Source organism: Balaenoptera ricei, chromosome 20 (assembly GCF_028023285.1).
Source record: "Balaenoptera ricei isolate mBalRic1 chromosome 20, mBalRic1.hap2, whole genome shotgun sequence".
Lineage (NCBI taxonomy): Eukaryota > Metazoa > Chordata > Mammalia > Artiodactyla > Balaenopteridae > Balaenoptera > Balaenoptera ricei.
In genome coordinates this window covers 13,262,558-13,287,474 of record NC_082658.1, presented here as the reverse complement: position 1 = coordinate 13,287,474, position 24,917 = coordinate 13,262,558, and the positions used below count along the sequence as shown (strand labels likewise).

At 49.4% G+C, this 24,917-nt stretch overlaps 2 protein-coding genes across 6 annotated transcripts in view; one reads left to right on the top strand and one right to left on the bottom strand.

Annotated features, from left to right (window-relative positions):
- TBCD (tubulin folding cofactor D) overlaps positions 1-24,917 on the bottom strand; it is a 175,135-nt gene that overhangs the window by 87,130 nt on the left and 63,088 nt on the right. The gene's annotated exons all lie outside the window — the stretch shown is intronic.
- ZNF750 (zinc finger protein 750) lies at positions 12,516-21,188 on the top strand. The gene is made up of 3 exons (XM_059907253.1): positions 12,516-12,594; positions 18,433-20,054; positions 20,194-21,188. Exons 2-3 carry the CDS (start codon positions 18,613-18,615, stop codon positions 20,861-20,863), a joined length of 2,112 nt encoding a protein of 703 aa, XP_059763236.1. The 5' UTR covers positions 12,516-12,594; positions 18,433-18,612; the 3' UTR covers positions 20,864-21,188.

The window sequence follows — 24,917 nt, the reverse complement described above, 5'->3', positions numbered from 1 at the left end:
TGGAGAGGAGTCGGAGCACAGCCCCCAGAGCGGCCTCCCAGCCACACCATCTAGCACGTTGCCTTGCACACAGCAGGTAAAAATGTTCTGAGTGAATCAGAGTGTCTCTCCTTCTTTCTCCAATGACACACATCCCTTGCAATTTTTTAAACTGCTTAAGCCATCCCTCCTGGAAACATTTCCCTAATGTTTCACACAAGCATAATCTTCTTTATAACTGAAGGATAATAGATACCTCTCTACCACCTTTGAAATATACTTACCATCAGCAATCTTTCAGCTTCTCCAAATTTTATGTATACGAACAACAGAGTCTAAAGCTTTTGGAGGAAAACCTCTTTCCTCCCTCCCTCACCCACCTGTCACCTAGCCTAAAGTAAGTGTGACCATGCATTTGGTCTGGGAGTAAGGTGAGTGCCTGGACACTGTGTGGACGATACAAGGACAGGGACAGGCGGGACCGCGGTCTGGTTCTCTCACCACCAGCCCCTGGGCTACTGGGAAGTCACAGAAGAGACTAAGGTCCAATCCTCACATCTCCAACCACATTAACAAGCCTCCCAAAGAGGGAGCATGTGAAAGCAAGCAGCTACTTTCCATCCGGGTGACCTGCCCCCACGTCCCAGCCACGCTGAGAAGGAGCAGAAGAGACGCAGCACAAGGTGAGGCTGCCTGCTGAGAAGATCTACTAAGGAGGGCGCCCAGGCCTCCATCCAGGTGGCCTCCTGGATGTTTAGAAACCTCCGCAGGTAACTGATTCCTTGGCCACGGTGGGAACCAACTGCCTTAATCTAGCTCTCGGCTGGAAAACAGTTCCTAAGCTGAACATCACCCCACTGCGCTAAAAGTCAAATAAAACTGCTTAGAAATAATCCTCAGAAAAATACAACCTTCTACTGACAGACTCCCTTTTAATTTTTTCAACCCTGAAAACCCAAATTTTCAGTTTCTCTAAGATCAAAACATTCTACTCCTTCTAAGTCCCCAACAGGCCTCCCCCGATCTGCGAGGAGGAAGAGCCTCCCAGGAGGAGGGAGCGGGCGGCCCCGCGCCTCATCCCCGCTGGACCCAACCCGGGGCCACCCGCCCTGCAGAGCCTGCGGCCACAGCACACACCTCCCGCTGAGTCAGGGCTATGCATGAGCAGCTGTCACCTCGTCAGCAGCGGTGACGAGCAGCACCACAGCGCCTGGAGCGACACCATCGAACAGGGGCTCTCTCCTCACCCGGCTGTGGTTTATTACATTTGAACTAGAGGACGCCAAGTGAGCCCAGGGGAAGCTGTCACTGGGAAAACACAGGCACGAACCCATCCCACTGATGTCGCCCATACCTGGTCCAGGTGCCCACCTTGTGTCCCAGGGGCCAGGACGAGGGGACAAAGCTCTCCCACCACCCCAGAGCTGAGGTGAGATGTGAACTCTCATGGGGGCAGCCTGAACCCCCAGGAGGAGGCCCCGCCCTCGGCTGACACAAATGTTTCCCACTTTCTCAGTCCCGGCAAAGCCGGAGCATCTACTGGCTCTCAGTTGTCACACGGGGTGCTGGCTCCCCAAGGGGCCTGCCCAGCCTTAGTCTACGTTCTCCGTCAGAACTTTCTTGTCAAGCCACCTAGGTAATGGTTCTTGTCAAATTAAACTCTTGTGATCTCTGAACGACCCTCCTCAGGGAGAGATAACAAAGGCTCTTTCCCTCTGCCCTCCGCCTAGGACACAGCACCAGGGGACCAGTGCCTGTCCGACCAGTCTCTTTGCCCAAGGCCACGGGAGGGGGCGGGACGGGGGAGGGGAGCTCGGCTGTGCCGCTGGCGCAGGAAACGCCCACAGCTGATGACAGAGTGGCCCAAGTACAACAACTTGAAAGAAGCAAAAACAAGCGCTCCGGAGAATTAAAGGCTTAACCAGGAAGTCAGGGACCAGTTCTGCCACTGACTCACAGCCTTGGATTCCTGGCCACAGTGCCCAGACCTCCACTGGCCCCAAGAGTGTCCATGGCACAAATGTCAGGACTGGCAGGCCTGGAGAACCATGTTGCAGGAGAACCCACCTCACCGAGCTGAGGGTCACTGGACCAGACGTGCGGCCCAAGGTCAGACGGCCAGGACGAGGAAGGAGGGTGAATGTTAGACAACAGGCCACTCGCGTTTGATTGATGACACGCCCGCGCCTGGCTGGGGCCAAGTTCTCTGAAGAGTTTTCTTCTCTAATCTCACCACCCGGGTCACCGCCCTGGACAGCTGGGACAGGGGAGTGTGGATGGCAGACTTCTAACCACAGGCCGAGGATCTTTCACAGCCACGCTGCCGGACCTGCCCCAGTGACCTCCCACATTGACCTCCCAGGGTGATGCAGACCCGCAGGCATGGCTATGCCTGCACGGCAGGGAGAGGTCCCACCAGGTAGGGGCAGAGTGTGGCCTCATCCTCCCTTTGTCCAGAAAATGGCAGGTCCCCCCCACCACGGGCCCCTCCTGATGACAGAGCCCAGGCAGAGCTCCGTCCTCACTTCTTCAGCCCCCAAGCGCCTCCCTGCTGCCCGCTGCACCCCCGCAAAGATCTGGACCCACCTCAGGGCTACACTTCGACTCCCACAGCACCCAAGCACAGGGCAAGCAGAGAACCCTGCAGCAGGGCCTGGCCTGCCACACAAGAAATCAGGTCGGTACGTCTTCTCCTGGAGTGACCGCTGGGCTACTCCCCAGGGCGCTCCTGCAGGCTCACATCCTGAAGCCTGGGACCAGGGCCCCACCGGCGTGGAAGGCAGAGCAGCAGCCCCACGGCTTTCACGGTGGGGGCCGGGCAGGGAAGCGCCCAGGGGGTTCCTTTAGGAGCGAGAGCCACTGTGCACCAGGCAGCATAATAGCATAAATATTATCAACATGTCTAAAATAATGAACTATGTAGACAGACATTACTTTCTGAGCACACTGTATATAACACATACACAACCAAATCACTTTATATTCATAAATGTCACAATCTTAGTTTTGACCCAAACTATGAATTTCAACTCTTAAATATAACATAGATAAAGCCACATTATACAAGATGTTTTGTAATTTGCGTGGCTTCTATACATGTGTTAAGTATAAATTCTAAACACATACCACTTAGAAATGCAAAATACTTCTTTCATCAAACTATAAATTCTTTCATAAACAATCTCAATTCTAATTAAAGAAGTACCAAATATTTAAAAACAAAAAAATTAAAGATACCCTTTAAAAACCCATACACGTTCATGTGTGTATATGTACATATACAAATACACATTCACACCCCAAAACTGCACACATAAAAAGAACTCAAATGAAAGAATTAAAACAACGGTATGGGGGACTTCTTTGGCAGTCCAGTGGTTAAGACGCCATGCTTCCAATGTAGCGGGCGCAGGTTTGATCCCTGATCGGGGAACTAAGATCCCACATGCCTTGTGGTGCAGCCAAAAAAAAAAACAATGGTGAGGGAATTCCCTGGCTGTCCAGTAGTTGAACTTCCGCACTTTCACTGCCAAGGGCAGGGTTTTAATCCCTGGTCGGGGAGCTAAGATCCTGCAAACCTTGCAGTGCGGCAAAAAAAAAAAAAAAAAAATTGAAATTTTTACATCAAAAATGACACAATACACATATAGGATCAAGAAAAATACACAGCCACAGAATTGGTGAAAATATTTGCAAATTGTCTACCTGATAAGGGTCTAGAATCCAGAATATACAAAGAGCTCATACAGCTCAACAACAAAAAGACAAACAACCCAATTTAAAAATGGGCAAAGAACTTGAATAGACATTTCTCCAGAGATACACAAATGGCCAACAAGTACATGAAAAGATGCTCAACATTATTAGTCCTTAGGGAAATGCAAATCAAAGCCATAATCAGATACCCACTAGGTTGGTTATAATTTTTTAAAAAATGGAAAATGACAGGTGCTGGTAAGGGTGTGGGGAAACTGGAACCCATGCCCTGCCAGCCGGACGTAAAGCAGCAGCGTACTCACAGCGGCCAAATCTCCATTAGTTGACACATGGATAAACAAAATGTGGTCCGTCCTTATGAGCTGAATTGTGTACCCCAAATTCACATGTTTTAGTCCCAAGTCCTAATACCTCATAATGGGACTGTATCTGGAGATGGGGCTTTTAAAGAGGTAATTAAGGTAAAATAAGACTACCCGGGTGAGCCCAAATCCAACAGGGCTGCTGTCCTTATAAGAAGAGGCGCTCAGGACACAGACACAGACCAAAGGGCGGACCATGCGAAGACACAGCAGGAAGGTGGCCATCTGCAAGCCAAGGAGAAAGGCCTTGAAAGAAACAATCCTGCCAGCACCTTGATCTCAGGACATCCAGCCTCCAAAACTGTGAGGATAAATTTCTGTTGTTTAAGCCACCCAGTCTGGGTACTTTGTTATGGCAGCCCTAGCAAACCATACTGTGGAGTATTCTTCAGCAAAAAAATGAAATACTGACACGCGCTTACAACATGGATGAACCTTGAAAACATCATGCCAAGTGAGAGAAGCCAGTCACAAAGGACCACATGCTATATGATTCTATTTATCAGAAACAACTAGAATAGGCAAATCCATAGTGATAGAAGGTAGATTAGTGGTTGTGCAGCACTGAGGAGGATGGAGGTTTCAGGTGACAGCTAAGGGGCATGGGGTTCCTTTTGGGGCAATGAAATGTTCTAAAATTGATTGTGGTGATGGTTGCACAACTCTGTGAATAAAATAAAAGCCATTGATTTGTACGCTTTAAATGGGTGAACCATACAGAATATAAATTATATCTCAACAGACCTATTTTTAAAACCTCATAGATAGGTAGTTATTATCCCAATTCATCAATAAGGATACCAAAGCACAGGTAAGTTACCTTTCTATCTCTATAGGGGTCAATTTTGGTAAGTTATATTTCTCTAGGACTGTCTATTTTGTCTGAGCTATCAAAGTTATCAGCAAAAGATATTCTGGACATGTGGCTTTTATGCTTCACAGGACCTGTCTCACAGCCCCCATCCGGGTGTCTTACTATTATTTATACGCTTCCCGTCCTGCTCTGTCAATAAGCCGGAAGTCTCTCAGTCTCTCTCTTTGGTAGGCCTTTTGGCTGTTGATCCTTGTAGACCTGTGTCTTCTCCCTCACTCATTTCTCATGCTCCCCTCACTGTCTCCCCACCCCTCCCCTCGCTCCTTCCCTGGCAGTTTGAGTCTTTCTTCTCTTACAATATTCTGGGGCAGCGGGGGAGGAAGGGTCAGCAGCAGTTTCTACAAAGGGCCAGAGCCCAAGAAGTCAGGCTTTGCAGACCACTGGCTGCTTCCCTTTTCTTTTTTTGAAAACAATGTTGAAAAAAGGAGAAACCATTCTTGGCTCCAAGGCCGTACAAAAACAGGCCAAGGCCAGCTTGGGCCCGCAGGCCATAGTTTCACAACTCCTGCTTAAGGTTTTAAATTTCCCTGTAAGTACACTACTAGCTGTATCTTGAGAGTTCTGATACATAATAATTTTGTTACTGTTCATTTCTATCTTTAAATTTTTATTATAAAATTTCTATTGGGATTTCTTCTTTGATTCATGTGTTATTTAGAAATCCATATATTTTCAAACTAAAAATTCATGTCATACCTTTATCCTTCTGTATCTGACTTTTAATTTCATTGCTTTGTGGTCAAAAAAATGTAGTCTGGGGCTTCCCTGGTGGCGCAGTGGTTGAGAATCTGCCTGCCAATGCAGGGGACACGGGTTCGAGCCCTGGTCTGGGAAGATCCCACATGCCGCGGAGCAACTAGGCCCGTGAGCCACAACTACTGAGCCTGCACTTCTGGAGCCTGTGCTCCTCAACAAGAGAGGTCGCGATAGTGAGAGGCCCGCGCATCGCGATGAAGAGTGGCCCCCGCTTGCCACAACTGGAGAAAGCCCTCGCACAGAAACGAAGACCCAACACAGCCAAAAATTAATTAATTAATTAATTAATTAATTTTTTTAAAAAAATGTAGTCTGTACACCAGTGGTTCTCTGAAATTTCTTGAGACTTGTTTTATGGCCTTACTAGTAAACGTGCAGCATTTGTAAATGTTCCTCTGTGTCTTAAGATTGCATCCCCTCAACCACAGCTGCAGAGCCCTACACAAACCCACTGAATCAGGCCTGTTTTTCGTCTAAGTCTTAGATACAAGGCTCCCTGCTATTCTATTTCATCCCACTATTCTATTTCAGAAATGAACTGTCAGCAATCAAGAGAGGTGTTCTGAGCTCTCAGGAGGACACCAGATTCGTCCATTTATCCCTGCAACCCTACTGATTTCTGCTTCTCACAGCCTCAAGTTTCACGAGGAGTCAAAGCCCCTGGGCCGTGCGCACCACCTTGAGGGGGATGAGCCCCTGCTGAGGGACTCACAGGAAGCCTGCTCCAGCCTGTCCCCTGGGTCCTGGACAAGCATGGTAACCAGCTGCCTCAAAACAGGTGGAGTAAAAGGCAGGCGTTGTAAAATTACACAAGAAAAGCACACACATGAGGGAGAGTCTGCAGACACCACAAAAGGATCAGAAGCCCAAGCACTTTGGACAAAAAACAGAACCTAAAAGACACTATCGGAAATACAGGCCTAGAATATTAAACACATAAAAAGAGGAATGGAAACCATAGTGAAGAAAAGAGGAAGATCTGAAAAAGAACTGAAACAATGTCTGGAAACAAAAGGGAAAAAGATTCGTGCCGTGGATGGATTTCGACGGTGACCTTGGAGGCCAAGCTCGGGAAGCGAGCCCAGCCAGCAGAGCATTGCAACACCACACACATGAGGGCCGGCACCCGTAGTCAAGCAGAACAAGGGAACGAAAGGGGGCCTGCCCTCACTGTCTTTAGTCTGTTCACGGCTCTTTTATTGCTATGTTTTCACTGATGTTATTTGTAGCATGAGACAAAAAAAAAAAGTCTGTGTGCTAATTTTTCTCCTTGTTCTTGTTTACTTTAACCAAGTAACTTCTACACGTGGTTGTAAACATATCCCGAGACGACAGGTAAAAAGCACCTTTTAAATACAAATTCAGGGAATTCCATGGCGGTCAGTGGTTAGGACTCCGCACTTCTACAAGCAGAGAGCACGTGTTCAATCCCTGGTCAGGAAACTAAGATCCCACAAGCCACGTGGCATGGCCAAAAAACAAATGTTTTTAATTTAATGAATAAATAAATACATACATACATACAAATTCAACAAAAGGAGGTAAAGTGCCACATGACCTGCCCCTGGAAAACCGTAACCAGCCCAAGGAGGGACCAGTGAGGACCCTGAAACACAGGCATGATACTGTCAGGCAGACAGAGGGGAAGAGGTGAGGAAAGCTGTGGGAACCCTCGAATCTTGGCCCAAGGTCACAAACCTGAATCAGTCTCCCAGCCAAAGACAAAACAAGCCAGAGCTCACGGTTTCAAGTTTCACTTCAGACACAGAAGCCACAGCCCAGATCACACTGGGCTCCAAGACCCTGTCCAAAGCAGAACCCCTCCCCCGCCCTGGCCCCCACGCGGGCTTCCCGAGCCAGGAGGAGCCCCGGGTCCAGCTCAGCTCTGCTAGGTTCCACACCTCCCTGGGGCAAGGCGTCATCGGGGAGGAGTCGCGGGAGCTGCAGGCACTAAAGCTGCCCACAGGCCACACACACCGAAACCGGCAGCTCCGCTGCCACCATCCCTGAGCACCAGACACAGGACAGCCTGGCGGGAAAGGGGCCGGTGTGCTCCCCTCCGAAACATAAAGTAGCTCCAGTTCCATAAATATTCAAATAGTGGCATTACTAGAATAATAAGCAAATTAAAATTTAAGTAATGCATTACACATCTCAGACTTCAAGTTACAAATGAATTCCTCTGCCTCATCATCAAAGGAAGGTAAACGTCCAACAATAAAACTTTCCCCGAACACTCTCACACCCCTTGGCCTGCCTCACCAGACGGCTAAATAAACTCTACTTTCATTTCTATTTTTCAACTGTTTGATAAGCAAAAATCGATTGATACCCTCAGGGTTTTTTTTAAAATGAGAAACCAAGTACATCACCTGAGAAAGACGACCATGGTTCCAGCTCCCGGCTCAGCTGGCGTGTGCCCCATGCTCCCCACACTTGGTCTCATGGGCCCAGCTCTCACATGTGCAACAGGGGAGGACCCTGAGGGCCTGGTGGGCTCAAGCCCAGCCCCGGCACAGACCAAGCTCAGCTCGAGCGAGGTCCCAGGCGCCAGTCTCCTGCGGGGCCCGTGGGGGCAGCCTCCCAGCACACGTGGGCTATATCAGGACAACAGCCCCAGAGCACGTGTGCAAACGGCAGCAACCTGCCCCCCAACCCCCGGCCGGCACCTCTGAGCAGCACGAGGGTGGGGCCGGGAGCCTACGAGCAGACAGGCTGCAGGGCCAGAAGAGAGCCCAGGAAAGCGGCAGGACCCTCCGGGGCAGGGCCTCCCCTCCACCTTCAGAAAGATCCTGCCTTGACCAAGACACAGAGGCCAAAGGCCAGCAGCAGAGCTCGGCACCAAGACGCAGGCAGAAAGGAGGACGTGGAAACAACGCAAGTCCCAGGGAGAGGAACCAAGCAGGAGGGGCCCAAAGTGGGGCCACCTCAGGACCAGTCCCCCTGGACAGGCTGCTCCCTGTGGGGCCCCAACTGGAAACGAATTATAGTCGAGGGACCCTGATGAGCACACGGGCCTGAGGCACGAAGCAGGAGGGGGTGCGGGGCAGGGTGGTCAGCACAGGGCGGGGGCAGCAGGGGACAGTGTATGTCCTCGACCCTCATACTCGTTCTCCAACCAATGAACAAAGGCCTAGTGAGCAAGTGTGTGTACTCGTGTGCACGTGCATGAGTGTAAGCTGCCATGAAAGACACAGGTGCCCTGCCCTAAAGCAGTCCAACCACCCACGTCCCCCCAGGGGAGCAGCATCCTGCCTGCTGGCCTGAGCCCCACCACATCTCACGTGACCCACGAAGGTGGAGCTCACGTCTCAGGGGAGACCCCGAGAGACGGTCTGGGCAGCTAGGTGCCCCTCAGCCTCAGGAACCATCCCCCACTCGCCTTCTCAGGGGACCTCCCCGGGGCCATGAGGACAGAACCTTTCAGAACATGTGTTCATCTCAAGAACTTAACAAATGCCCTCTCGGCAGCTGCTTAGGACTTACTGTCTCTAACGACAACCAAAATTAGAGAAATTGAAATTATGCCTCGAATTTTCTGTAAAGTTTTCATTTCCTTTTCCTTTCCTCTGGATGCTGCACCCCAAAAGGAGTGCTAACAATTAAAATTAAAACTAACTTGTATTTACTTGTAAGGTCAAAAGTATAAGCAATCTGCTACCTTCATCAAAGATGTTTTGTTCTGTGACGCATACCATTCCCAGCATACAAATGCAATTCGGTGGGATGTTGTAATTAACCCATCAGGTTCCGAAGAAAACCCACGAGTAGAGGCCTCCAAGGTACCTTCTACAGAGGGGAAGGCTGACGCCCAGGTCAGATAACTGCTCCAAGTCACAGGAGGACGAAAGAACAGAGCCAAGACTCGAGTGTCTTGGCAGCAGCCACAGAGCACAAGTCCCCGATCCAACTCACAGACACAAGCATCCCTCTCCCAGTGCAACCTTTCCACCGCCTCTAGGACTCTGCTCTGTCGTCCTTCAGGCTGGGTGACCTCGGCCAAGTTACTTAACCTCTCTGTGCTGCTTGACTCTGCAAATCAGGCTCCTGACAGTTCCCATTTTGAAGAGTTGTTGCAGTGATTAAACGGATTAACGCAGATAGAATGCTTATTTAGCACAAGGCCTTATACCTAGTAAACACTCAGTAAGTGCCTAACCACCCCCCCCCGCCCACCCCCGCAAGAGAGTGAACTCTTTCTGGCGATGGCAAGCAGGTGAAGGAGGGGTCACAATGAAAACAGAAAACCTTTGTGAAAGAAATGGAGACTACAGGGAGAACCACACCACCTGCCCAAAAAACCATCATTAAAATCCTCAGAGAAATAAGAGAAGCTACTGCAACTACTACCTAAGAATAAGATACTAAGAAAGGAACGCTCAGAGAACAAGCACGAACTCTTGGAAACCAGAAATAATAATAGCAGAATAGAAATACTTAAAAGAAGGGTCGAAGAGAAAGCTAAGGAAAGTGAGAACACTGAGGACAGAGAAAAGGGCCTGCAGGAGAGAAGCAGTGGCATGTGGAGAATCAGGGAATCACCATTTATACAAAATTTCTACAATAGGTAAAACTAATCTATGAAGGAAGAAAATCCAGCCAGCGGCTGCTTCCGAGTGGGGTGACTGTAATGCTCCACTTCCCAGCAGGGGGTATGCTCAAGATTCAGGGAATGGTACTCTTGGGATCTGTGCCCTCATCACATGTGAACTCTACCTTTAAAAGAAGAAGTGTGAACAGTTAATAACAAGCCTGAGGTGTTCAGGGGTAAAGTGAATGATGTCTGTCACTGACTCTGAAATGCAGCAAATACTTGAGATGGACCGATGTGTGGATAAGGGGAGGGAACGTGGAGAGCCATGAGTGGTAGGGCAGAGGAAAATGTTCACTGCAGACCCAGTGCTGGGTGTCTGAGCATTTACTGTCAAATTCTTACAATTTATCTGTATGTTTGAAATTTTTCATATTAAAATGCTGGGGGGAAAGAGTCAGGGATCCGAATCACATCAAACTTTTCAGCAGCACTGAAAGCTAGATCACTTTCAAAACACTGACAGTAAATGCTTTCTGGCCTAGGCTTCTATACCCAGCCAGACTATCAACTAGGAAGAAGGGTAGAAGAAAGACCCTTTCAATCATTCAGGGTCTCCAAAGATTCCCCTCTCTTGCATTCTTTCCCAGGAGCCTACAAAAGGGCTGTGCCTCATACCCAAACAAAAGATCAACCCAAGAGAGAGGACAACATGAGATCCAGGAAGCCTGGCTTCCGATTCAGGAAAGAAGTAGAGGAAATCTCGGATGACGGGGAAGGCAGGCTTGGAGGTAGAGGGGCCAAAGAGCTACATTCCATTTCCCATAAAGGCAAGTCAACAGACAACACCCGAAACTGGGAGCACTGAGGTGGGTGGAGGGAACAAAACTGGCAATAGAGTAATATTATTTGGAATCAACGAGGTAAATACCAAAATCCCCAGCTAAGAAAAGGTTCAAGTGGGGCTCCTGGCAGGAAGGATGGGAGGGGAGCAGCCAGCTGACACCCTCCCACTGAGAGGTGGGGCCCATCCCCTCCCTCAAACCTGGGGAGCCAAGTGTGACACCGCGGTGCTGGGACGGTTCTCTGCCTAGCCTCTCTGAAGACTGGAAGTTTCTGCCTTGCGCTCTGAGTCCCACACGGAGTTAAGACTGATCACCATCCTGGAGAGGCCTCTGGAGTGAAACTAAAGGGAAGAGGAGGGCCCCGTCGCTCCCCCAGGATACAAGGCAGGTGAGTGCCCACTAACGCCACAGGACGCAAGGCTCGCCCAGCACAAACCAGACTCTTGACCCACAAAACCTCGAGATCATAAAATGGTAGTTTTTTTAAGCCATCTGCTTTGGGTGGCTCGTTACCAGCAAGAGGCGAGGGGAGCAGCAGGAACTGCTGTTTTTTCTGACAAGATTCAGAACTATTTTTTCACTCTCTAAATTATGTGGATGTCTAATTTGGACAAAAGTAATTAAAACTTTTTTTTTCAATTCAATATGAAGGTAAAAAGCCAAGTAAAATCTTAAGCCTTAAAAGAAAAAAAAACTAAAACAGCAACTGGCCTGGCAGGCCCACCCTGGCACCCGCGCCCACGCAGCGCACACCCCTCTCCCTACTCACACACCCGCACCACACGCAGCCCCTCCGAGAGCAGGGAGGCAGCCACAGACTCAATAGCAAGCAGCTGAAGGGGAGGGGGATGCCCTGGATCACAAATTAAGTGCCTTACTTATTTGAAAAGAGAAGAAAAGGGCCGAGCGAGGGCATGCAGGCCGTTCCCGCGGCAGCACACGGCCACGCGGCGGGGCAGCAGCGCTCAGGGCTTGTCCCGGGCGTGCACCGGCAGGTCCCGGAGGTGGCTGAGGCGGCCCCCCTCCTGCTTTCCAGGAGGACCCGGGCAGGCCTCCCAGGCCCCGGGGTGAAGGGTGACAAAGGCTCCGCCAGACCCTCACGGGGAGGACACAGGGGCTGTCGGCATCTGTCAGAGGAGATGCATTTCAGGCTAAACATCAGCATCTGCTGCTGCCTCCTGTACGGGCTATAGCTCCCCTGGGAGGTCTCTATCCTAAACCCGAACACGTGCAACCCCCGCGTCCAAGGAGAGCCAGGCGGCACTAACATGGCACTCACAAAATCTGGGCAGGGAGCTGCCGTGAGGCACGGAGGTGGCACTGGCCAGCTGGCTGGGTGGGTGCAAACACATGAATCGTAGCTGCGGGCGGGAGGAATATCAGGTGCATCTCTACGCCCCGAGGGCTCGACTCCTACATTAAATCCCTCCCACTGGAACAGCCGGCTCCAGTTTCAGCGAGAGCGAGCGTGAGAACAGGTCCTGCTCCGGCCAGGCAGCCACAGCCACGGCTTCCACCTCCCCGCCTCTGGTAAGTACCTACTATTTCTTCTCAAATGCGAGTTTTCTTTCAGTACTCCTCTCAGATGTATCTTAAACTATCTGCTCAGTGAATCACCTGCCCAGAGTTTCTCTGCCCTGCTCTTTTCTCTGCGGATTACTCAGGACCCAGCAGGTGCACTGCTGGAAAGGAGACCATTGTTACAAAACTTTTAATAAGGCTTACACTTTATTCTAAGAGTGTAAACAAGTTTATGTGGATATATGAAGTTCTCATTTCTACCGTAAAATTCATAAACTTTATTTTTTTTGATGTGGACCATTTTTAAAGTCCTTATTGAATTTCTTACAATATTGCTTCTGTTTCATGTTCTGGTTTTTTGGCCGCGAGGCATGTGGGATCTTAGCTCCCCGACCACGGATCAAACCTGTACCCTCTGCATTGGAAGGCAAAGTCTTAACCACTGGACCACCAGGGAAGTCCCAAAATTCATAAACTTTAAACCAAAACTCAAATTGATGTTATTGCTTATCTGTTCCTCACCTTAAAAATAAACTACAAATTTAAACATAAAAGGATCATGTATATGCATATATATAATTGCTGATCTTAATTTATAATTTCTTAAATTTTAAAACCTTTTATTAGGGTTTAAAATAAGTGCTGTTTTGACATAAGCTTACCCAAAAAAAAAAAAAAAAACACCTTAACTAAAGAGGATCCCTGTATATACAAAAGGTGTTTTCTTACTCTATATAAAGTTTCTCATAAATCTGCATGAAAACCATTATTGACCAAATTATTGGTCAAATTTAACCAACATCAGACTTAATGCAATCAAAACCTGTCTACGTTTGTTATCATGATCTGTATTTTGTATTAGCCAAGTCCTTGCAATGCTTTAACGTGGTGCTTTAAGGTGAGGAGGCAGGCTGGTGGTTGGGGGTTCTGGCCCTAGGGAGGTGCCCCAAACATTAAAGCTGTGCATTCACTGCTAAGCGCTCTGTCTGTATCCCAGGATCTCTGGCTGAAACCAGAAAGAGCCCCTGGTGGTCTTCCTGGATCCATTCTTCCAAACTATATGCCAGAAAACTGTCTTTTTCCCTAGGTCATGGTTGCCCTGAAGTTTATCCTTCATTTTAAAGAACCGAAAGTCTGGGAGGGAGTGGTGGTTAATCACTGGAAAAGCTCAATTGGAGTAAAACTCACAAATCTCGTTCTTGCGACACCCCAGTGGGTAGGTGACAATGGCGTGTCCCTGAGTTATGCAATAATGCCACATCACAGTATCGTAATTATAGCATGCCCTTCAGAACGCGCTACCTGGTGAGGCTCCCTGCCAGGCAGCTGGACACCACCGGGGAGGGTTGAAGATTATTCCAGTGCAGAAGTTAGTGCACATGACATGCATAGCTAGCCGGCACATCACAGCAATGCCCTATAAAGTTAAGCTATAATTACCTCTATTGTGTCCTATCAAAGTTCAAAAAAAAATCTTTCTCTTGCCTATACTTCTGAGTTCAAACCCCTTAGAAAATTATTAAATATGCCAGCCACTCACCATCACCCTAACAGCTGGCAACTACATTCATAGTCCACACTTAGGAGGCTATTGAGATACATGCACTGGCACCTCAGTGATTCAGAAACAAGTAGATAAAGCCCCGTGGACACAAAACCACGGGCTGCTCAGAGCGCCGTGTGGGCACCACCGTCCAGCCTCCCAAGCCTGTGGGAGGGGAGGCCAGAGCCGGCTCCTGGGCCTCTGCAGGGGTGACAGGCTCCTGGGACACAGGCAGGGGTGACAGCGCATGAGGAGTCACAGGAGGGTGTTCTGAAATGGAGCAGGCTCAGGCCAGACGCCGTGGTGTCTCTGTGGCGCTGCTCCCCACCCTCTCCCCTCAGCATTGGGACCCGACTCTGCTGAGGGCACAGCTCTGAGGGCAGGGCTCGTGCCAACAGCTGCTCGCAAGGCAGGCAGGCAGGCAGGGACGCCCTCCTGCATTCGAGGACAGCACCCTGACCCTGACCTGACATGCAGGGCTCCCAGCACCTCCTGCTGACCCAGCGGGAAGTGAAAGAAGGGTGAAAAACACTGTCCCACACACATCCTTCTAGGACTAGGCTAACATCTGCATTTTTAGCTAACATGCTAACAGTGCAGTTCTCCGAGGAAAGCCAAACCCAGGGCTGTGCTTTTTTAACCTCTCCCTGTGCAACCCCCGAGACTGTACCAGCCTTCCCAGGGCAAGGACAGTGAGACACGAATCTTATCACCTTTAGAAAAAACTTCACCTCTGATTGCTAATCCGAACTTACTACAAACAGTTAAATTCTGGATTATATTGTTTAGACAACAACACCCTTTTTCCGCTGCCAGCCTGCACCAGGCCTGGCAGATATAAACTGACCAGAGACGGGCAAACCCCATCTCTGCAGATGGCCAGACCGACAAAGTCCCGGGCACTCAGCTTTAGCTCCTCATCCTTGTGAACCTCACCTGGGCAGGACAGAACTCACAGACTGACATCACCTTCCTAGAGGCTGTCCCCCTTGGAAGCTTACAGAAGCCTCAATCTTATCCCGCTTACTTCTCTGACATTATTGCATTTTTATAACCGAGTGAACTAGCCTGTCTCCTTCAGCATCCAAAGCAGCTGCGCTCCCTTGTTTTAACTCGCGAATTGTGTAACCCTGAGAGGTCAGTTTACTCAAAGTTACTAAAACTACTGCTCCTGTGACTCCATCCAGGCTTCCCTTGCAACAATTATACCCTAGAATACTCTCACCTCCCAGAACACCAGTACCAAGGAAACCATCCCCTGAAAACCTCTTTACTGTCCCTGTAAGCTAACTGACCACAGAACAAGAAGTTCAGACCAAACCTGTGGGCACAACATCATTTGACGGAAAAAAGGTATATATTAACATAAGAGCAATTATTTCCCAAACTATTATTTGGGGTAATGCTATGATAACTTACATACAACTTGCCTCCTATAAACCTTTGAGAAAACTTAACCAAAGTGGGTTTATTTCTACTTTTGCCTAAAAGTATGAGCAATATTAAATAATACTGCTTCTGAAGCTAACACCATCATTATCTTAAATCCGAGGGGGTTTTCGGCTGGTTTGGGCTTGCGTGTCCTGGGTGCAGCAGATGTGTGTCTGCGTCCACTCCTGGTACCACCAGGACTCTGGGCTCACACTTGATAAACATTTTTGCAACTGTCATCATTTTGATCACGATGCTTCCAGCTAGTGATGAAATCATCAGTTTTCAGATCTTTGCCATAACATATCCTATACAATCATGGGAACCTGACTTGCAGAGGTTCTCACGCCTTCAGAACCAGGGAGCATAATGGGACGTGCCAGCACAGGCCGCCCTGACTTATCAGGCTGGCCCCGAGCTGGCTGGAATCGCTTCCTGACGGGAGGCAGGAAATCGTGCTTTTATAGCCCAGGGCATACCTGCCCCACAAGGTATGAACTGAACTCATACAGAATTATTTCGCATTCTCCCTTACTAAGAGGGGAAATTAGGAAGATGCAAAGTTGTGACCACGTGTTTACCTGTGCTGGGCTTTCACATTGCCGTGCAGCTCTCACAACTGCTCACGGTGGGAGAGGAGGAGGGCAAGCAAGCTGCAAAGCCGCAGAGCCAGGCACCAGGTGCCGCCAGCCTGGCTTCTGTCCACCCGACACCCTGCCAATGAGCACCCCCAAAGAGGGCCTGGGGACGCCCTCTCCAATTAGGGGGCAGCCAAAAATCTCATTTCTCCTCCGAAGTACGTGCCTGAGCACCCCTGCTCTGCAGAAACTCTCCCCGCAACAGAAGGCTGCAAGCCACCCAAAGCACCTCTTAGTAAAGAAACATGCCTTTGAGGGAACGGGACAATGAAACAGGTTAATAGAAGCAGCTTCTTGGGGGGAGAGTGGTTTCCTTGTGTTTTTAAGAAATATGAAAAAATGAGTAGAGGAACCAGTTTGCTGAGAATAAGATCAGATAGCTTTTTTAGAATTTAAGATATCCAAGTGAAATTAAAACCGCACTCCCTCCCCCCTTATACCCTCCTCCTACAAGCTACCCATTACCTCATCTGATGCGTGAGATGGCAAGGAGAGTAGCTATGTTTTATTTTGTGAAAACAAGTCTCTTAGATTTCCCATGTGTATTTCTCTATTTTTAAAGGGCTGCTTTCCAGCTCAATGTTTTAACCAACCTGATGTCTAGAAGGCGATGCTTTACACAAGCAATTTCACGAGACTCAGAACTGTCCATATTTACTTATTCCTTGAAGCAAAACTGCAATTGAAAAGTTATTTCCTTTTAACTTTATTTTTTTAAGTGTTTAAAAATATCCAGAAGCTAAATCTTTTTTACATTTTTTATGCAAATTAAAGTGCAGGCCTTGATTCCTCACACCCACTCCCCCAGCCCTCCCCACCCACAGGCTTTCTCTAAGACACAGTCACCCCATGGGCTGGTCCTGGACACGCAGCCGCGCCCGGCCCTGCTGAGATCCTCCCAGACCTCACGTCTTTGTTCTCAGCTTCGGGTTATGAGGCAGAGAGAGAGCCCAGGGGTGTGCAGAGCAGCCTCTGAAGGAAACCCGGGAGGTGGGGGGGGGTTAAGCTTGGGGGATAGGCAAGGACAGGAGGACCCTGGGGAAGATATCCAGAAGCCCCTTCGTACAGGTTAAAGGCTGGGGATGGGTTCCTCCCAAGATCCAACCATCTGTAAAATTAGGCACCGCTCACTCTGGTTTCCTCTTTTTTTTAAAAAAAATTATTTATTTATTTATTTGGTTGTGCCGGGTCTTAGTTGCGGCAGGCGGGCTCCTTAGTTGTGGCGTGCAAATTCTTAGTTGCAGTATGCATGTGGGATCTAGTTCCCTGACCAGGGATGGAACCCAGACCCCCTGCATTGGGAGCGCAGAATCTTAACCACTGCGCCACCAGGGAAGTCCCACTCTGGTTTCCTCTTACCAGGAGGGTTGCTAAGCTTTTCTGCCTTCGGTTAAGGCCAGAACAGGCAGGGATGGGCTAGCGCATGAACTCACTCCACGCCATCTGTGAGGTGGGCAAGTGGAAGGCAGCAGTGCACGAGGACATCTGCTCACTCACTGACTCACAGCATCTTAATATCATTCAAATCAACATAAACACAGCACTTATGTTTGTATTTGGGCCAACACAAATGCTACCGACCCAGAAAGCTGACTTTTCATTTGCGAATTTAGAAACAGGGTGGGGCGGGGGTGGGCATTTTTAAATGTTCTTCACTTTTAAATACTCCCTCATAGAAGAGAACACTGATTAAACAGGGCAGATGGACTGAAGGTTACAATCACACGTGCCTTGTTCTCAGTGAGCACAAATGTGAATGTCACACACACGCATGGGCCCAGACCTCCTCAGGTTCACGTTAGAGCAGTCAGGCCAGCACAGTGATGGGACTCAGTCCAGAAACTCCAGGCACATGGATGGGGGTGGGATCTCAATGGTCACTCAGCCTGGTGGGTCCACAAACTTCCTGGCACCTGAGGCCTCAGATCACAGGCTAAAGTTTACCCAAACTCAAAGAATTACAGGTTTTCTCTGAAATGACACTAAACACTCCTGCAACCACACTCGCCTGGGACCAGACTTGAGAAAACAGAGAACGCCGTAGGGGTGGCGCCCGGGGTAGTGAGGAGGGGTGGCTGATGCCCGTCCCGTACCTGCCGCGCAAGAGCACTTACGCCCTCTGCACCTGCAGAGGCCTTTGCTTCACCCCCTCCGTGACCCCGGGGAGCACAGGCTGGTTCTTCGTTAGCCTGTTAGCCATCGTCCCAACACTAAGGCTCTGCTCCTCCATTGCAGCTCCCGGTCCCCAAATGAGCGAGACTTCCCTGGTCACACCCACAGCCCGTGGAGCCGGCTTCAAGTAAAAGCACTCAGAAAGGAAAGCGAAGGAGAAGCACTGACCTGCTTCCTTAAAAATCACCAAAGCTGAACTACGCAGGAGCCGGCAGGGCTCAGACGCCTAACCACAGAGGGAAAATGAGCCTTCTCAAAGAGCGAAAACCAAAAAAGCCGCATTACATCCCCAGGCCCCCAGGAAAGCCCTTCAAGTACAAGTGTTTCCAGTGTCCCTTTACTTGCAACGAAAAGTCACATCTTTTTAATCACATGAAATACGGTCTCTGTAAAAACTCCATCACTTTAGTGTCCGAGCAAGATCGCATTCCCAAGTGTTCCAAACCGAACTCTTCAGACCCTAAGCCAACCAATCAGTCCGACCCCATGGCAAAGCCCACCTCCTCCAAGACCGTCCCAAGTGGGCTCTCACACCTGGACGCCAAGCTCCAACATGGCCTCGCCAAGGATGACATCAAGGAAAATGTGGACCTGCATGCGTGCGGGCCCCACAGGTGCCCCGGACAGAAGCCCACTCTCCACAAGGAAGCAGCACCCCTGAGTCCAGCTCCAGAAGCCACCGCGGGCACCCAGCCTGTGCTGGAAGGCGCTACCCGGCCTTCAGCATTCATTCCAGTCGGCGAGCACAGACTCAAAGGGCAGGAACTCACCGAGGCTCCTGAAGTGCTGACCCTGACCCAGCCCCCTGCCAAAGCTGCCTCCTTCCACACCAAGTCTGCCTTTCATGCCCCTGGCTACCCGTGGAAAGCTGGCTCACCTTTCCTCACACCTGAGTTTCCACATAAAATCCCATCCACAAAGGGGTTTGGTGCCACTTCCCCGTACGTGCACCCCACCATCGCAGAGTACCCACCTCACTTTTACACAGAGCACGGACTGGCCACCATCTACTCACCGTACCTACTCGCAGGGAACTCACCTGAGTGTGACAGCCCCCTGCTGTCTGTCTACGGGGCCCAAGACCAAAGACATTTCCTGCCTCACCCAGGGCCGATCCCTAAGCACCTGAACCCGGCTCCATCCACGTACGACCATTACAGATTCTTCCAGCAGTATCACTCCAATCTGCCGATTCCTTATGGATTTTATAGACCAGAGTCTGCATTTTCCTCCTACGGCCTCAGACCCCCACCCGTTGCTGGTATTTCACAAGATCAAAGCTCACACCTACTGGAAGAAGCTGCCCTGGCCTACCCGGCCTGGAGTCCATCCAAGTTAACCTCTTCCAACTCCCACAAAAAACACACAGAGTTTGAGAAAGAGAGTCCGACTCCCGAGGCTAAAGACCTTTCCAAAGATGGGCAGAGGGACACGGAAGGGACCAAAATGAGCCCACGTGCAGGCAGCGCGGCCACAGGCTCCCCGGGAAGGCCGAGCCCCACCAATTTCACGCAGACAAGCCAGCCCTGTGCCGGGCTGTACAGCCTCTTGGACATGTCGGCCTCCGGCGCCCCAGGAAGTCTCCATCCACCAGAACAGAGCCTCACAGCCTTCAAGCCTGTCAAGAAGAACACGGAGCGCCCACATTCCCAAGCCCCAGAAAACAGAGCTGCATCTCCAGAAAGGTAAGAGAGTCCATTTTCAAAACCTCCGAAGTAATGTCTCTGGTTGTGCTTAATCAGAGGAGCTGGTACTTGCCCAAACCCCCCACGGGCAATGGCCCTCAGCAAGGTCCCTGTGACTCCCTCTCTGTGTCTCTTCCAGCCTCGAGGCCATGAACGAAGACGCTCTGGCTCAGATGGGGAGCCTGGAAGCTGCACCCTCCAGCCCAGAGGACGGCTCCAGGGCAGCCCCTCTGAACCTCTCCACGAAACCAGAAGCGGAGCCGGCCACTACACACACCACTGCCTATGGAGAATTTGTGGAGCCACAGGACGCGCCCCTCAACCTCTCGGTGAAGGACCCCTGCAACGCCCTGACCTCGAGGCCCTCCGTCCGCAGCCGCCCGAGAGGGGCCGAACCCGCGGCTGCCCCCACCCCAACTCCTGCTCCGCAGTCGGAGACAGCAAGTTCCGGGGGCAGGTCCGACCCCAGCTCTGCGGAGGCCCCTGTGCCCAGCCCCGCCGGGAAGGCCCAGGACGCACGCTCGGCTGACAGTGACGAGCAGAAGCAGACTGCGGCCGTGGCCCTCTGCCAGCTGGCGGCCTACAGCCCAGGGAACGTCGAGCCCGCTGCCCAGGAGCCTGCCTGCCAGCCAGACGCACCCACCCCCAGAGCCCCTGAGAGCCAGGAGGCTCAGTGCGACCTCAGACCCAAAGGGCAAAAGAGGACGAGCCCCAGGGAGGCAGGGAAGGCCCGGCAGGGAACCAAGAAGGCAAAGCCCAGCGACACAGCCAGGGTGTTCACACTCCGGAAAAGAGCGCGGGTGTCTTAGAGCCACCTCTGGCCAGCCACAGGCTGCGGCCACAAGCACGCCTTCCGGTGTAGGCGAGACAGCAGCAAACCTCCATCTGGCCCTTGCTTTTTCATCTGGTAAATTTTTACAACGCAGTTTTCTTCTTCTCAAAAAAAAATTAAACTAAACCTGCAACTCAATTCAGTTTTGTAAATACTAAGCATGAACACTAAAAGGCGCTTCTACTTTTGGTTGTAAAATATTTGAATGACTCACACTGTAGGACCTGATGAAAAATGCATAGAACTAAAAGGTAACTTTTAGGTGTTAGCATCTTAGAGAAAATCTCTTTAAAACACTTTTCTTATAAATATCTCAGCACTAGAACAAACTTTTAACTGTTTTTCTATTAAATCTACTGTGTGTTTTTAAGTAAATAACAATTACTGGGGAAAAATGTCAGGAAAAGACATTTCCAGTACTAGCATTAAAGTTCTGTGTGTAAAAACACTGTGATTTGTTATGACTGAATAATACACAGACAGCAAGAGGCTATTTATACAAGTAATTTATTTCCACTGGGGAGAATGCATTGCTGGGGAAGCTATTCTCAACATGCTCTGTCTTCACAACTCATTCAGACTCGTTTTCCACTTCCTAAAATGATGTATATGTTGCTAATTTTCCAATAAACTCATAGGTGAACTTTAAGGATACATAAAAAGAAGACAAGCATAAACTGTGTTATACAATATTTTGCCACAATAAATAAACTCAATGAAAAAGAGAAAAGAGCTGAGGCAGCAATTAAAACTGAGGACGAGGGTACATCTGTGTGTGCATGTGAGGGCGTGTGCATGTGTGCACGTGTCTGCCGTCCACCGGTAGTCATCCAGCCCGGGGGAGCGCAGGCATCCGGGGGCACCTTTGGAGACCAAGCGTACAGGGCCTGGCTGGCTTCACAAGGGCCCTTCCCCACTGTTCAGAGGGTGTTTCTCAGCAATGCACTGCCTGGGGGCGGGGCGGGGGGTCAAGAAAGGGCCTGGAAACAGTGGCACCGAGCTGAGCTGACTGGGTGAACCCTCCCTCCACAAGATGGGCAGTTTCAACTCACACTCTGACCAAAACAGAGGTGGTCCCAATAGAGCCATCCAATGAGCGTTCAAAGAAAAAGCACTGCTAAAGCTAACACCTGCCGTTCCCAGTGACGTGCACGTACAACAAGGTCTCTCAGTGCTCAGAGCTAAAAATTAGAATTTTTTAAATAAAAAGTTGATCTGGAACCTTGCCTTGTTCTAGATATAAGCACTACTCACCAAAAGATAGCCTGAACTAAAAACCCATCTTGTTAATAGTTGCATTCCAATAAAATGTTATTTTCAGTTGTTTTGATCGAGTTTGTACTAATAACTAATCCTGTAAAAACTCAATCTAGAAAACTTAAATACTTACTACCTTTTGGCAGAACAAAATGTAAGAGTTAAAGTTTGCATTCACAGACATCCTCTTGCTGAAGATACTTGACAGGGAGATCAGCAAAAGATTCTCAAGCACAGAAACATGTTACATTAAGGAAAAATTCTCTAGGAAAAGTAAATGGAAATACAGGTTCAAGGAGACAAAGAATAAAATCCCTGCATTTCAGATGGAGGATGGTGGATTCCAAGGTACCATGATGACTGGATTCCACCAGACATATTTAAAACAGTGATGCAGAAGCTTTGTTTTAAAATGACACTATTCAGGATGGCAAATAACCTGCCTTGCAGCAAGTTAAATCTATACAAAACCACTGATACCAACTCACAAGAGGGATGCAGAGCTTGTCATATTCTTTTAAGGCAAATAGGAGGCCGCTGTTACAAACTGCCCCTAAACCATCCAGGATGGCCCACGAGCCCCTGCCGCCCGTCCGAGGTGTGCCTGCAGACAGCCACACAACCACTAACCCAGTGCGTGCGCTGTCACGACCAGAAACCGATGCACGCCTGTGCAGTCTTCACTGGCATGCCTGGGCTCTCCTTTTTTTTATATACCGATATGCTTTGACAAAGACCAAAAACAGGGTACCCCTGCCTTCCAACAAGTCCATACCCTGTGGGAAGCAGAGCCAGGCCTCAGAAGCCTCCAGGATTGGGGCCCAAAGCCTCACGCCCTAGAGACAAGCTCTCGCCTCGTGCCTTACACACAAGAACATAAACCTTCCGGGGCCCAAAGATTCTGAGGACACTGTTGTATAGCTCACCCAGAACTGTCCGCCACCATCTTAAGTGACAAGCAGAGGAACCAGAGACGGTTAACGACTGTCCGGTCTCCTGCAACCACACAGGCCGGGCGCCCAGCGCTGCCTCCAGATGTTCACGGTGGAGCCATGTGTGCCTTCAGCCCTGTGGACTCCTCCCGCCCAATGCAGTTCCTCCAAAAGGTCACCTGCGCACACACAGCCGCAGAAACCATGCAGGCTCTCTGTATCTATCCTTACAAGCACCATGGGGTCTTAGATCTTTGTAACAAAAAAAAGAAAAAAAACCAGTCTTGGTGGTTTTTCAATGACAGTACGTTTCTTCATTCACATATAACCCAACTTCAGAGCTGGAAGTTTCTAACCTTTACATACAAAAAGCGATAAACCCTCAAAAAGTTAAATACAGAATTACCATGTAACCCAGCAATTCCACTCCTAGGCATACACCTAAAAGAAGTGAAAACAGGGATTCAAACAGATACGTGCACCCAATGTTCATTAGCAGCATTATTCACAATAGTGAAAGAATGGAAATAACCCAAGTGTCCACTGACAGATGAACAGATAACTAACAGGTGGTCCATCCACACAAAGGAATATTATTCAGCCATAAAAAGGAATGAGGTCGTGGCACAAGCTATAACATGAATTTAATCTTGAAATTCTGAGTAAGGGACTTCCCTGGTGGCGCAGTGGATAAGACTCTGCGCTCCCAATGCAGGGGGCCCGGGTTCAATCCCCGGTCAGGGAACTAGATCCCACATGCATGCTGCAACTAAGAGTTCGCACACCACAACTAAGGAGCCCACGAGCCGCAACTAAGGAGCCCACCTGCCGCAACTAAGACCCAGTGCAACCAAATAAGTAAATAAACAAATAAATAAAAATAAATACAAAAGTTTCAAAAAAAAGAAATTCTAAATGAAATAAGTCAGGCACAAAGGACAAATCTTGCATGACTCCACTTATATGAGGTTCCCCAGAGCAGGCAAACTCACAGAGGCAGATAGATTCATGGGTGTCGGGGCTGAGGGGAGGGGGAAGGGGGAATTAGTGTTTAAGGGGGACAGAGTTTCTGTTTGGGAACATGAAAAGTTTTGGAAATAGATGGTGACAGTAATGGTTGTACAACATCGTAAATGTAGCTAATGCCACTGAATCGTACACTAAAAAATCATTAATATGGCAGATTTCTATGTCATATATATTCTAAAATGTTTTTTAAAAATTAACAGTGTAATAGACTAAAGCCATTGACTTAGATACTTAAAATAGGTAAACTGTATGTTAGGTGAACTATATATCCCAATAAAGCTGAAAATAACTTCTAAACGGATCCTTGAATTCACATTGAAGAAAACAAAAGTACTAACAAGCCCCTTTGCAACAGTCTCACCAGCAGCCCACAGCCATCTACCCCTACCCATGGTTTAATCTTCGACCAAAATACTCCGCTCCCAAGGGCGGGAGAGGGCTGAGTATGAAATGAAGCACACACACACTTTCACTCAAGGAGAAAAGCATTTTAATATAGAAAAACACAACTCCTACTCCACACACTAAGCCACAGACATCTCATTATGGCTGTCACTTTTCTTACAGGCTGGAATGTCCAAACAGCTCAAAACTGCACAAAGGTTAAAAATCAGGAAAGCACACAATCATCAGGAGAATGGGAAAGTGCCAGGAGGGGTCAGGAGCAGTGAAGAGTGGGAACCCAGGCACAAAGGACCATGGGGAGGGACTGGTCAGGAGACAAGAGAGGTCAGCACTCTGCAAATGAAGGCTGTGGCCACAGCCAGGACTCACCCACCGGCGCAGGCTGACCCCAGGCCCCACGGCCACTCC

Excerpts from the sequence above, each read along its gene's own strand:
- ZNF750 (XM_059907253.1), top strand. The coding sequence starts at position 18,613 with ATGAGCCTTCTCAAAGAGCGAAAACCAAAAAAGCCGCATTACATCCCC. Across the intron at positions 20,055-20,193 it reads AGAGCTGCATCTCCAGAAAG|CCTCGAGGCCATGAACGAAG; the intron begins GTAAGAGAGTCC and ends TGTCTCTTCCAG.